This window comes from Lichenostomus cassidix, unplaced genomic scaffold, assembly GCF_008360975.1.
Source record: "Lichenostomus cassidix isolate B80296 unplaced genomic scaffold, HeHo_3.0 HiC_scaffold_40, whole genome shotgun sequence".
NCBI classification, from domain to species: Eukaryota; Metazoa; Chordata; class Aves; order Passeriformes; family Meliphagidae; genus Lichenostomus; species Lichenostomus cassidix.
The window spans coordinates 2,159,050-2,173,569 of NW_028147459.1; the positions used below are offsets into that span (position 1 = coordinate 2,159,050).

The 14,520-nt window shown below is 55.2% G+C and overlaps 1 protein-coding gene across 1 annotated transcript in view; it reads right to left on the minus strand.

Moving 5' to 3' along the window:
* HUWE1 (HECT, UBA and WWE domain containing E3 ubiquitin protein ligase 1) overlaps positions 1-14,520 on the minus strand; it is a 109,384-nt gene that overhangs the window by 75,869 nt on the left and 18,995 nt on the right. The window contains exons 22-30 of the mRNA XM_085046277.1: positions 13,129-13,340; positions 11,961-12,018; positions 11,286-11,462; positions 8,695-8,940; positions 6,916-7,049; positions 5,679-5,779; positions 3,830-4,036; positions 2,089-2,305; positions 798-920 (exon numbers count right to left, since the gene is read on the minus strand). Coding sequence (XP_084902403.1) covers positions 798-920; positions 2,089-2,305; positions 3,830-4,036; positions 5,679-5,779; positions 6,916-7,049; positions 8,695-8,940; positions 11,286-11,462; positions 11,961-12,018; positions 13,129-13,340 — 1,475 coding nt within the window. The remainder of the gene's footprint in view (positions 1-797; positions 921-2,088; positions 2,306-3,829; positions 4,037-5,678; positions 5,780-6,915; positions 7,050-8,694; positions 8,941-11,285; positions 11,463-11,960; positions 12,019-13,128; positions 13,341-14,520) is intronic.

Here is a 14,520-nt window from a genome sequence, read left to right on the forward strand (position 1 = left end):
GGGTTAGAGAGGCACGAAATGGGGTTTGGGGTGGGAATTGGGGTCTGGAAGGTGAAAAATGAGGTTCAGGGGGTGGGAATTGGGTTTAGAAATGGGATATGGGAGCAGGGAGGAGGAAATTGGGGTCTGGAAAGTGGAAAATGTGGATCAGGGGGTGGGAATTGGGGTCTGGGAGGTGAAAATTGGGTTCAGGAGGTGGGAATTGGGGTCAGAGCACGAAATGGGATTTAAGCCATCACAAAATGGGAACACGGGGTGAGAAATGGACTTGGGGACACAACAGGGGGCAAGAGAGGGCATTAGTGGGGACAGATTTAGGGGTTTGGGGCACGATTTGGGGTCTGGGGCGGCATTTGGGGTGGCATTTGGGGTCTGGGGAAGGATTTGGGGTCTGGGGCAGGATTTGGGGCAGGATTTTGGGTCTGGGCAGGATTTGGGGTCTGGGGCAGGATTTGGGGCAGGATTTGGGGTCTGGGGCAGGATTTGGGGCAGGATTTGGGGTCTGGGGAAGGATTTGGGGTCTGGGGCAGGGTTTGGGGTCTGGGGCAGGGTTTGGGGTGGCATTTGGGATCTGGGGCAGGATTTGGGGCAGGCTTTGGGGTCTGGGGCAGCATTTGGGGCAGGATTTGGGGTCTGGGGCAGGATTTGGAGTCTGGGGTGGCATTTGGGGCAGGGTTTGGGGCAGGGTCTGGGGCAGGATTTGGGGCAGGATTTGCGGTCTGGGCAGGATTTGGGGCAGGATTTGGGGTCTGGGGCAGGATTTGGGGTCTGGGCAGGTTTTGGGGTCCCAGGCTCACTCGAAGAGGGCGTTGTGGCCTCCAGAGCAGAGGAATTTCTGCAGCATGAGGTGATAGGGGAACTTGCGCTCGTCGAAGAGCATTGGGGATGTGAATCCCACCGAGCAGATGAAGAACGTCAGCCTGGGGGCACAGCGGGCTCAGCACTGGGCTCCTTTGTCCCCTGTCCCCATTTCCCCCTCAAATGCTTACTGCAGTGTCCCAAATCCCCATTTCCCCCCCAAATCCCCATTTCCCCCCAAATCCTTACTGCAGCACCCCAAATCCCCATTTCCAATATCCCAAATCCTTACTGCAATGTCCCAAATCCCCATTTCTCCCTCAAATCCTAACTGCAATATCCCAAATCCCCATTTCCAATATCCCAAATCCCCATTTCCCCCCCAAATCCTTACTGCAGCACCCCAAATCCCCATTTCCAATATCCCAAATCCCCATTTCTCCCCCAAATCCTTACTGCAATGTCCCAAATCCCCATTTCCCCCCACAAATCCCCTCTGTGCTCCCCAAATCAGGAACCACCAGTCCCACCCCTGTCCCACCTCATTTCCAGCCCACCCATTCCCAGTCCCTCCCCGTTCCCAACCTATCCTGTCCCATTCCCAGCCCTCCCAAACTCAGTCCCACCCCGTTCCCCTCCCAGCTCCATTCCCATTCTCATCCAAACCCCTCTCCGTTCCCATTCTCAGCCCCATTCCCAGCCCTACCTGTTTCCCTCCCCATTCCCAACCCCTCCTGTCCCAGCCCTGTCCCATTCCCAATCCTATTCCCATTCCCCATCCTCATTCCCCGTTCCCATTCCCACCCCATCCCACTCCCAGCCCCATTCCCCTCTCTTCCCCATCCCCTCCCCTTTCCCTTTCCCATCCCACCCCATCCCCTCTTCTTTCCCACCTCAATCCCCATCCTCTTCCCATTCCCTTCCCATCACCATTCCCCTCTCCTCCCCACCCCATTCCCGTCCCATCCCCTCCCTATTCCCATTTCCAGCCCCATTCCCATCCCATCCCCTATCCCGTTCCCATCCCCACCCCATTCCCAGCCCCATCCCCACCTCATTTCCATTCCCAGCCCCATTCCCAGCCCCATTCCCACCCCATCCCATTCCATCCCCTCCCCATTCCCATTCCCTTCCTACCCCGTTCCTGCTCCCATTTCCATCCCTTTCCAGTTCCTGTTCCCATCCCCATTCCCATCCGCACCCCATCCCCATCCCCACCCCATCCCATTCCCACCCTTTTCCCCACCCCATTCCCTCCCCTCCCCATCCCCTATCCCGTTCCCCGCTCACCGGAAGCGCGGGGTGGGTGTGTATGGCGGCGGCTGCCAGCTCAGCCCCTTGGTCAGCAGGCGGGTCAGTGCCGAGGCCGTGGCCCGAGCGGCTGCCGTGGGCGCAGGGGCAGCGGCGGCGGCGTGGTGACTGCGGCGCTGCCGGACCGGAGAGCCGACACACAGCTTGACCAGCAGGCCGAAGAGCTCGGCCAGAGCCCGGCCCAGGCGGGAGGAGGCTGCGGGGAGAGGGACGGGGTGAGACCAACAGTGGGGACAGGAGGGGACAGGAGGGGACAGGGGACAAGCCTGACCAGTGTCTGGCCCAGGGTGAGACCATCAGTGGGGACAGGAGGGGACAAGGGACAAGCCTGACCAGAGCCCGGCCCAGGCGGGAGGAGGCTGCGGGGAGAGGGACGGGGTGAGACCATCAGGAGGGACAGGAGGGGACAGGAGGGGACAGGGGACAAGCTTGGCCAGTGTCCGGCCCAGGCAGGAGGAGGCTATGGGGAGAGGGACAGGGTGAGATCATCAGAAGGACAGGAGGGGACAGGGAGGGACAGGGGACAAGCCTGACCAGTGTCTGGCCCAGACAGGATGAGGCTGTGGGGAGAGGGACAGGGTGAGACCATCAGGAGGGGACAAGGGACCATGGTGAGACCACCAATGGGGACAGGAGGGGACAGGGAGGGACAAGGGACAAGCCTGACCAGTGTCCAAATCGAGATGAGGCTATGGGGAAAGGGACAGGGTGAGACCATCAGTGGGGACAGGAGGGGACAAGGGACAAGCTTGACCAGAGCCTGGCCCAGGCAGGAGGAGGCTGTGGGGAGAGGGACAGGGTGAGACCAACAGTGGGGACAGGAGGGGACAGGAGATCATGGTGAGACCCCCCCGTGGGGACAGGGGACAAGCTTGACCAGTGTCCGGCCAAATCGGGATGAAGCTGTGGGCAGAGGGACAGGGTGAGACCATCCGTGGGGACAGGAGGGGACAGGGGACAGGGGACAAGCTTGACCAGTGTCCAGCCCAGCCAGGAGACTATGGGGAAAGGGACAGGGTGACACTCCCGATGGGGACAGAGGGACACAAAAAGCTCTGCCAGTGCCACCCCCAGGCTGTTTGTTGAGCCCCCAACCCATTTCCAGAGCCCCCTGACCCATTTTCGCTCCTCCCAGCTCATTTCTGGAGCCCCCAGGACATTTTTTGGGGTCCTCTGACCCAATTTTGTGCTCCCCCAGGCCATTTCAGAAGCCCCCTGACCCATTTTCAGAGCCCCAAGGCCATTTTTTGCTCCTCCCACCCCATTTTTGGGCCCCCCGCCCCATTTTTGGAGCCCCCAGCCCCATTTTCAGAGCCCCCAGTCCATTTCCAGAGCCCCCAGCCCCATTTTTGGAGCCCCCACCCCATTTTTTAAATCCTGCCCATTTCCAGTTCCCCACCCCATTTCCAAGCCTGCCCATTTTTGGGCCCCCAGCCCCATTTTTTAAGCCCCCACTCCATTTTCCATGTCCCCCGCCCCATTTCCAGTTCCCAGCCCCATTTTCAGAGCCACCCATTTTTCACTTCCCCACTTCCAGAGCCACCCAATTTCTGTGCCCCCGCCCCCATTTTTGCTCCCCACCCCATTTCCAGTTCCCCACCCCATTTCCAGCCCCACCCCATTTTTGAGCCCCTCACCCCATTTTTGCTCCCCCCGCCCCATTTCCAGTTCTCCCCACCCCATTTCCAGCTCCCCCCGCCCCATTTTTCCCGCCCCTCACCGGAGAGCAGGGGTTTGATCTGTTTGATGCGCGCCGCCATGGCCGGGCTGATCTTGCCCTTGGCTTTGGGGTCGCTGGCGCTCGGCTCGTCCGTCTCCATGGGGGCCAAAGCCTCTCCCTCCAGCCCCATCCCCTCCAGCAGCCCCTGCGCCGGGGGGGCTTCGCTGCCCACCCCCCCCGAGGGGCTGGGACCCTCCGACTCGCCTTCTGGGGGGAGAAGGACACCCTGAGATCGGCTTTTGCCACAGAAAATCAGCCGAAAATCGATTTTTCCCACTGAAAATCAGCCTAAAATTGACTTTTCTCATTGAAAATCAGCCTAAAATTGACCTTTCCTACAGGAATTCAGCCTAAAATTGGCTTTTCCTACAGGAAATCAGCCTAAAATCGACTTTTCCTACAGGAAATCAGCCAAAAATCGACTTTTCCTACAGGAAATCAGCCAAAAATCGACTTTTCCTACAGGAAATCAGCCTAAAATTGGCTTTTCCTAAAGGAAATCAGCCTAAAATCGACTTTTCCCACTGAAAACCACCTATTTCCCAAAAAAACCCACTCCAAACCACCCCAAAAATCAGCTTTTCCTAACAGGAATCCACCCCAAAATCATCCTTTCCCACAGAGAACCCCTTTCCCCCAGAGAAATACCCCCAAAACCATCCCAAAAACAACCTTTTCTAGAGAAATCCACCCCAAAATCAACTTTTCCCACACGAAACCACCCTAAAAGTCAACCTTTCCTACAAGAATCCACCCCAAAATCGACTTTTCTCACAGAAAGCCACCCCAAAATCAACGTTTTCTATATAAATCCACCCCAAAATCAAATTTTCCTAACAGAAGTCTACCCCAAAATCAACCTTTCCCACAGAAAATCACCCCAAAACCTCCCCAGAGACCCCCAAATCCTACCCAACCACCCCAAACCCTCCCCAAATCCTCTGAATACCCCCCTAAATCCCCCCAGACCCCCCAAAACACCCCAAATTCCCCAAAACCTCCTAAATCCCCAAAGACTTCTCCAAAGCCCACCCAAACCCCTAAATCCCCCAGACCCTAAAAACCTCCCCAAATCTCCCCAAAACCTCTCCAAATCTCCCCCAAAAGTGCCCTAAATCCTCCCCAAATCCCCCAGACCCCAAAACACCCCAAACCCTCCAAACCCACCCAAAGCACCCCAAATCCCCCAAAACCTCCTGAAAGACCCAAAATCGCCCCCAGAACCCCAATCCCCCAGACCCCCAACAACCTCCCAAATCTCCCCAAAAGTGCCCCCAAATCCCCCCAAAACCCCCCAGACCCCCCAAAACCTCCCAAATGCCCTCCAAGTGCCCCAAAACCTCCCCAAATCTCCCCAGACTCCCAAAACCCCCAAATCCCAATGCAAAACACCTAAACCCCCAAAACCCCCCAAATCCCCCTCAGACCCCCAAAACCTCCCCAAATCCCCCTAAGTGCCAAAACACCCCAACACCCCCCAAATCTCCCACAGACTTCCCAAAACCCTCCAAACCCACCCAAAACCCCCCAGACCCCCAAATCCTACCAAACCTCCCCAAAGCCCACCCAAATCCCACCCAAAGCCCCCCAAAGCTCCCCAAATCCCCCCAAGTGCCCCAAAACCTCCCCAAATCCACCGACCCAAACCCCCGAACCCTCCCAAATCCCCAAATCCCCCAAAATCCCCCAAACCCTCCCCAAAACCTCCCCAAAGTCCCCCAAACCTCCCAAATCCCCCAGAGCCCCAAAAACCTCTCCAAATCCCCCCAAAGCCCCCAGACCTCCCCAAATCCCACCCAAAGCCCCCCAAAACCTCTCCAAATCCCCCCAAATCCCCCCGAAGCCCCACCTGCCCTGCGGCCGCCCTGGGGGGGGCTGGGCGCTGCCCTCTCCTCCTTGGGCACCAACTTCTGCATGTCAGCCTGGCCGAACTCACAGCCCGGGGGCAGGCTGGGGGGAGAGACACGGGGTCAGCTGGGCGCCCAGGAACTCCCAGTGCATCCCAGTACATCCCAGTGCCATCCCAGTACATCCCAGTGCCTCCCAGTAAGATCCCAGTACCTGCTCGGGATGCACAGGGACAGCAGCACTGTGCTCTCCCACACCACAGTGACCTCCCAGCACATCCCCAGTGCCCTCCCAGTGCCTCCCAGTACACCCCAGTGCCCTCCCAGTGCCCTCCCAGTGCCTTCCAGTGACCTCCCAGTACATTCCAGTTTCCCCAGTACCGGTTTGGGATGCACAGGGACAGCAGCACAGTGCTCTCCCACACCACAGGAAGCTCCCAGTGCCTCCCAGTACATCCCAGTGCCCTCCCAGTGCATCCCAGTACCTGTATGGAGTCCACACGGAGCTCTCCCACACCAATGAGCAGTAGAGCTGAACCCCAGTCCCTCCCAGTACATCCCAGTAACCTCCCAGTCCATCCCAGTGACCCCCAGTACCTGTCAGGGGTCCACACGCTGCTCTCCCATGCCAGTGACCAGCAGAGCTGGAGCTCCAGTGCCCTCCCAGTACCTCCCAGTAAATCCCAGTCCCTCCCAGTGACCTCCCAATGTTCCAAAAACTCTCCCAGTCCCTCCCAGTGTCCCCAGTACCTGTTGGGGGTGCACAGGGACAGCAGCCCTCCCAGTCCCTCCCAGTACATCCCAGTGCCCATTCCAGTGCCTCCCAGTCCCTCCCAGTACATCCCAGTAACCTCCCAGTGCATCCCAGTCCCTCCCAGTCCATCCCAGTGACCTCTCAACACTCCCCAGTCCCTCCCAGTCCCCCCCAGTGTCCCCAGTACCTGTTTGGGGTACACAGTGACAGCAGCACGGTGCTCTCCCACACCAGGGAGCAGTACAGCTGGAGCTCCAGTCCCTCCCAGTACATCCCAGTCCCTCCCAGTCTCTCCCAGTCCCTCCCAGTTCCTTCCCAGTGTCCCCAGTACCTGTTAGGGGTGCACAGTGACAGCAGCACGGTGCTCTCCCACACCAGGGAGCAGCAGAGCTCGAGCTCCAGTCCCTCCCAGTACATCCCAGTCCCTCCCAGTACATCCCAGTCCCACCCAGTGCCAATCCCAGTCCCCCCAGTGTCCCCAGTACCTGTTAGGGGTGCAGAGGGACAGCAGCACGGTGCTCTCCCACACCAGGGAGCAGTACAGCTGGCTGAGCTTCCCCAACACGCTCAGCCCCAGCTGGGATCCCCACTGGTTCACTGAGATGGCTCTGATCTCACTCTGGGGGGAAACAGACCCCAAAAATACCCCGTGAGACCCAAAAATACCCAGTGAGACACCAAAAAATACCCTGAGACCCCAAAAACGGCCAGTGAGACCCCAAAAATACCCTGAGACCCCAAAAATACCCAGTGAGATCCCAAAAACGGCCAGTGAGAGCCCAAAAGTACCCAGTGAGACCCCAAAAATACCCACTGAGACCCCAAAAATACCCAGTGAGACCCCAAAACGGCCAGTGAGACCCCAAAAACGGCCAGTGAGTCCCCAAAAACGGCCAGTGAGACCCCAAAAATGGCCAGTGAGACCCCAAAAACGGCCAGTGAGACCCCAAAACCAGCCCCTTTGAGACCCCAAAACCAGCCCCTTTGAGACCCCAAAACCAGCCCCTTTAACCCCCCAAATCCCCTTTTTAACCCCTCAAAACTCCTCCCCAAGCCCTCAAATTCCACTTAACCCCCTCAAAATCCCTTGTAAGCCTCCCATTTTCTCTTTTCAATCCCCTAAAATCCCCTTTAACCCCCAAAAATCCCTTTTCAAGTCTTCCAAATCCCCCTTAACTACCCCAAAATCCCCTCCAAGCCCCCAAATCCTTTCCCAAACTCCCCAAATCCCCTTTAACCCCCAAAAATCCTTCATGCCCCCCAAATCTCTTCCTCATCCTCCCAAAACCCTTTTCAAGCCACCCAAATCCCTTCCAAGCCCTTTAAAATCCCCAACTTCCCCCAAAATCCCCTTTAACCCCCCAAAAATCACCTTTAACCCCCAAAACGCCTCCAACCCCCAAATCCTTTCAAGACCCCCAAATCCTGTCCCCTTTCCCCTCAGCCCTGCAAGTCCTTTTCAATCCCCACAAATCCCCTTTTAACCCTGAAAAACTCCTCCCTAAGCACCTAAATCTCCTTCAACCCCACAAAACCCTTTCAACAAAATCCCTTTAACCCCCAACATCCCTTCCAAGCCCCCCCAAATCCCATTTTTAACCCCAAAAAACTCCTCCCAAATCCCCTTTAACCCCCCCAAAACCCCTTTCAAACCCCCCCAAACCACCCCAAACCCCCTCCAATCCTCAAAATCCCCCAAATCCTCCAACCCCTACAAAATCTTCTTTTCAAGCCCCCAATCCCCTTTCTAACCCCTAAAACTCCTTCCTAAGCCCTCCAAATCCCCTTCAACTCTCCAAAAACCCTTTTCAAATCCCCCAAAACCCCAATAATCCCTCCAACCCCCCAAAATCCCCTTTTTAATCCCGAAAAACTCCTCCCCAAGCACCTAAATCCCCTTCAACTCCCACAAATACCCTTTTAAATCCCTCCAAACTGCCCCAAATCCCTTCAATCCCCCCAAATCCCCTTTTTAACCCTGAAAAACTCCTTCCCAAGCCCTCCAAATCCCCTTTAACCCCCACAAAACCCCTTTCAAATCCCCCCAAACCACCCAACCCCTCCATCCCCCAAATCCCCCAAATCCTCCAACCCCCTACAAAATCTGTTTTCAAGCCCCCCAAATCCCTTTCTAACCCCTAAAACTCCTCCCCAAGCAATCCTTTAACCCCAAAACCCCAAATCCCCCAAATCCCTTTAACCCCCCAAAATCCCCCAAAATCCCTCCAAATCCCCTCCAACCCCCAAAATCCCCCCAGTCTCACCTGGCCCACCCTGCAGGTGTGCACGAACATCATGATGAAGGCGTGGGCAGCGGTCAGGGCGTGCAGCAGGGGGGTGGCCTGAGCCGACAGCGTGGCGTCCGGCACTGCCCCGGCCCCGGCCAGCTCCCGCAGCAGCACTGAGCCCCCCGGAGCCTCGATGGGCCTGTGCAGGGGCTCCAGGGCTGAGAGAACTGCCTCCAGCTGCACCAGGCCTTCCTGCAGCACCTTGGGCTCGTGGGAGAGAGTCTGGGGGGAGAAAATGGGAGATTGGGGTTACAGGAGTGACCAAAAGCTCCTGGGGGTCGTAATAGTTCACGGAGATCACAGAAATCACCAAAACCTCCTGGAGAACCTTGGGCTTGTGGGAGAGAGTCTGGGGGGAGAAAATTGGAGAAAAAATGGGATATTGGGGTTATAGAAATCACCAAAACCTCCTGGAGGTCACAGGAGTGACCAAAACCTTCTCTGGGTCACAGAAATCACCAAAACTCCTGCAGCACCTCAGGATTGTGGGAGAGAGAGGGCAGAGAGGGGACACTGGGGTCACACTGGGGTCAACAGGGGTGACCAAAACCTCAGAAAAATCACCAAAACCTCCTGGAGAGCCTTGGAACTGTGGGAGAGAAGTGACACAGAGAAGGGACAGAGAGAGAGGACTTTGGGGTCACAGCAAAGTCACAGGAGTGACCAAAACCTCCTGGGAGTTACAGAAATCACCAAAACTCCTGGAGAATCTTGGGACTGTGGGAGAGAGCCTGGGGGGACAGAGAGGGGACACTGGGGACACAGAGGGGTCGCTGAGCCCCCCGGGGCCTCGATGGGCCTGTGCAGGGGCTCCAGAGCTGAGAGCACTGCCTCCAGCTGCACCAGGCCTTCCTGGAGAACCTTGGGCTCGTGGGAGAGAGTCTGGGGGGAGAAAATGGGAGATTGGGGTCAGAGAAATCACCAAAACCTCCTGGAAGTTACAGAAAACACCAAAACCTTCTGGGGATCAGAAATCAGCAAAACCTCCTGGAGAACCTTGGAACTGTGGGAGAGAATCTGGGGACAGAGGAGACACAGAGGGGTCACAGAGAGGGGACACTGGGGTCACAGGAGTGACCAAAACCTCTTGGGGGTAACAGAAAGCACCAAAACCTTCTGGAGAACTTCGGGCTCATGGGAGAGAGTCTGGGGGGAAAATAACGGGATATTGGGGTCATAGAAGTGACCAAATCCTCCTGGGGGTCACAGAAATCACCAAATCCTCCTGCAGCACCTTGGAATTGTGGGAGAGAGGGGACAGAGAGGGGAGAGAAAGGGGACAGAGAATGGCCTCCAGCTGCACCAGGCCTTCCTGGAGAACTTTGGGCTCGTGGGAAAGAGTCTGGCGGGAGAAAAATGGGATATTGGGGTTACAGGAGTGACCAAAACCTCCTGGGGGTCACAGGAGTGACCAAAACCTTCTCAGGGTCACAGAAATCACCAAAACTCCTGCAGCACCTTGGGATTGTGGGAGAGAAGTGACAGAGAGGGGACAGAGAGGGGACAGAGAACAACCTCCAGCTGCACCAGGCCTTCCTGGAGAACCTTGGGCTTGTGGGAGAGAGTCTGGGGGGAGAGAATGGGAGAAAAAATGGGATATTGGGGTCACAGAAATCACCAAAACCTCCTGGGGGTCATAAGAGTGACCAAAACCTTCTCGGGGTCAAAGAAATCACCAAAACTCCTGGAGAACCTTGGGATTGTGGGAGAGAAGTGACACAAAGAAGGGACAGAGATAGAGGACTTTGGGGTCACAGCAAAGTCACAGGAGTGACCAAAATCTCCTGGGAGTTACAGAAATCACCAAAACTCCTGCAGAACCTTGGGGTTGTGGGAGAGAGTCTGGGGGACAGCAAGGGGACAGAAATGGGACATTGGGGTCACAGGGAGGACACAGAAATCACCAAAACCTCCTGCAGCACCTCGGGGCTGTGGGACAGAGAGGGGACAGGGGGGTCACAGGACCAGGATGGATTTTCAGCCCCCCAGGATGGATTTTATCCCCCCAGGACAGATTTTTACACCCCCAGGCCATACCAGGATGGATTTGCAGACCCATAAATGGATTTTTATCCCCCCAGGCCGTACCAGGATGGATTTTCAGCCCCCCAGGATGGATTTTTATCCCCTCAGGATGGATTTTTACTCCCCCAGGCTGTACCAAGATGGATTTTTTGTCCCCCAGGAGGGATTTTATCCCCAAAAATGTATTTTTACCCATACCAGAATGGATTTTTAGTCCCCTATGATGGATTTTATCCCCCAAAAATGTATTTTTATCCCCCCAATCCATACCAGGATGGATTTGCAGACCCCAGGATGGATTTTTATCCCCCAAAAATGCATTTTCACCCGTACCAGGATGGATTTTCAGACCCCAGGATGGATTTTAATCCCCCCAGGACATATTTTCACCCGTACCAGGATGGATTTGCAGACCCCAGGATGGATTTTAACCCCTCCAGGATATATTTTTACCCGTACCAGGATGGATTTGCAGACCCCAGGATGGATTTGCAGACCCCAGGATGGATTTTTATCCCCCAAAAATGAACTTTCACCCGTACCAGGATGGATTTGCAGACCCCAGCCACGGCCTGGCAGGCAGCAGAGGTTGGGAAATCCACGGGGAGGTTTGGCAGCCCCAGGATGGTGACAAGAGGCCGAAGTCCCCTCTGGGCCACAAACTCCTGGCAGTGATCATCGGTGGTGTTGTTGCTCAGGATTGACTCCACGAACTTCATCTGGGGAGAGTTTGGGGTCAGGGGGCTGGGAATCCTGCTGGGGACCCCAAAAAATCTTCCAGGGAACCCAAAAAAACCTTCCAGGGACACCAAAGTCTCCTTCACGGACACCAAAAACCTCCCAGGGACCCCAAAATCCTTCCAGGGATCCCAAAATCCCCTTCAGGGACACCAAAATCCTTCCAGGGAAACAGAAAAACCTCCCAAGGACCCCAAAATCCCCCCAGGGATCCCAAAAAAACCCTTCCAGGGATCCCAAAATACCTTCCAGGGACACCAAAAACCCTCCAGGGACCCCAAAAAACCCTCCAAGGGACACCAAAAACCCCTCCAGGGACCCAAAAAACCTTCCAGGGACACCAAAAACCACACTAGGGACACCAAAATCCCTTCAGGGATCCCAAAAAACCTCCAGGGACCCCCAAAACCCCTCCAGGGATCCCAAAAAACTTTCCAGGGACCCCAAAATCCCCCCAGGGAGCCCAAACTCCTCCTCACCACGTTGAGGATGTAGTCCATGAGAGGGATGGGGATTCTCTCCTCAGTGCCAACCACCCTGAGGGGGGAAAAATGGGATTAATTAAAAAATTGGGGAAAAAAATTGAATTTGAGGGAGTGAGATTGAAATTTAGAAGTAGAAAAATGGAAGGAATGAGTAGAAAATTGAGGAAGAATAACGAAAATTCATTCCCCTGAGCAGCTCTTTGCAATTCCTAATCCCTTTTTCTAGGAAGAACTTTGTCTGGAATGGTTAAACCCCAAATCCTTGGATTCAACCCCAATATCCTGGGATTTTCCTCACAGATCCAGCCTGTCCAGAGCCCTCCTAGTCTTGTGAAACCCCAAATCCTTGGATTCTGCCCCAAATCCTTGGATTCTGCCCCAAATCCTTGGATTCTGCCCCAAATCCTCGGATTCTGCCCACATTTCCAGCCTGTCCAAAATCCTCCTGGTGTGGTCAAACCCTAAATCCCTGGATTCAACCCTAAATCCTTGGATTCCACCCCAAAATCCTCAGATTCTCCCATGGATCCAGCCTATCCCAAACCCTCCTGAAACCCCAAATTCTTGGATTCCACCCCAAAATCCTTAGTGTCTCTCACAGATTCTGGTATGGTCAAACCCTAAATCCTTGAATTCTGCTCCAAATCCTCAAATTCTGCCCCAAATCCTCAAATTCTGCCCCAAATCCTCAAATTCTGCCCCAAATCCTCAAATTCTGCCCCAAATCCTCAAATTCTCTCCACAGATCCAGCCTGTCCAGAGCCCTCCTAGTCTTGTGAAACCCCAAATCCTCAGATTCAAACCCAAATCCACACCTTAATCCCCCCAAAACCCCCCAAACCCCCCAATCCCCACCCAAACCACCCCAAACCCTCCAATCCCCACCCCAAAATCACCTCAAAACCACCCCACAACCCCCCAAACCACCCCAAAAACCCCCAAACCACCCCAAACCACCCAAAACTCACAATCCTCACCCCACAACCCCAAACTCCCCAATCCCACCCCACAACCCCCAAACCACCCCAAAATTCCCTCAATCCCCACCCCAAAACCCCCCAAACCCTCCAATCCCACCCCAAAATCACCTCAAAACCACCCCACAACCCCCCAAACCACCTCAAAACCACCCCAAAACCACCCCAAACCCCCCAGCACCCACGTCTGGCTGGGCTCAGCCTCGCTCTGCTGCGCTGCCCCGAAGCTCTGCATGGCCTGCACTTCCTCCTCCTCCTCATCCTCGCTGGACGCCTCCTCGGCGGCGTGGGGCGAGCGCGGCGGCGGCGCGGCCGCAGTGCCATCGGCCTTCTGCATCGACGGCTTCTGGCAGATGTACTTGGGGTCACGGCCCAGGCTGCAGATCTCCTCCAGGAGCTACGGGACATCAGGGTTTGGGTGAGATCCTAAATCCTATTGGGGTTTGGGGTGAGATCCTAAATACTATTGGGGTTTGGGGTGAGATCCTAAATCCTATTGGGGTTTGGGGTGAGATCCTAAATCCTATTGGGGTTTGGGGTGAGATCCCAAATCCTATTGGGGTTTGGGGTGAGATCCTAAATCATATTGAGAGTTTGGGGTGGGATCCTAAATACTATTGGGGTTTGGGGTGGAATCTTTATCCTAAATCTTATCCCCTTAGCTGGAGGAAGGTGGAGTTTAGGGTGCGATGCTAAATCCTATTGAGGGTTTGGGGTGGGATCCTAAATCCTATTAGGGTTTGGGGTGAGATCTAAAATACTATCCCACAGCTAGGAGGAGGTTGGGACGCTTTTGGGATGATCCTAAATCTTATCCCACAGCTGGGAGAAGTTGGAGTTTAGGGTGGGATGCTAAATCCTATTGGGGGTTTTGGGTGAGATCTTAAATCTTATTGGGGGTTAGGGTGGGATCTCAAATCCCATTGGGGTTTGGGGTGGGCAGAGCAGCCGCAGTGCCATCAGCCTTCTGCATGGACGGCTTCTGGCAGATGTACTTGGGGTCACGGCCCAGGCTGCAGATCTCCTCCAGGAGCTACGGGACATCAGGGTTTGGGTGAGATCCTAAATCCTATTGGGGTTTGGGGTGGGATCCTAAATCCTGTTGGGGGTTTGGGGTGAGATCTTAAATCCTATTGGGTGTTTAGCACGAGATCCTAAATCATATTGAGAGTTTGGGGTGAGATCCTAAATCCTATTGGGGTTTGGGGTGGGATACTAAATCATATCCCACAGCTAGGAGGAGGTTGGGATGCTTTTGGGATGATCCTAAATCTTATCCCACAGCTGAGAGAAGTTGGAGTTTAGGGTGGGATGCTAAATCCTATTGGGGGTTTGGGGTGAGATCCTAAATCCTGTTGGGGGTTTGGGGTGAGATCCTAAATCCCATTGGGGTTTGGGGTGAGATCCTAAATCCTATTGAGCATTTGGGGTGAGATCCTAAATCCCATTGGGGTTTGGGGTGGGCAGAGCAGCCACAGTGCCATCAGCCTTCTGCATCGACGGCTTCTGGCAGATGTATTTAGGGTCACGGCCCAGGCTGCAGATCTCCTCCAGGAGCTGGGGATAGTGGGGTTTGG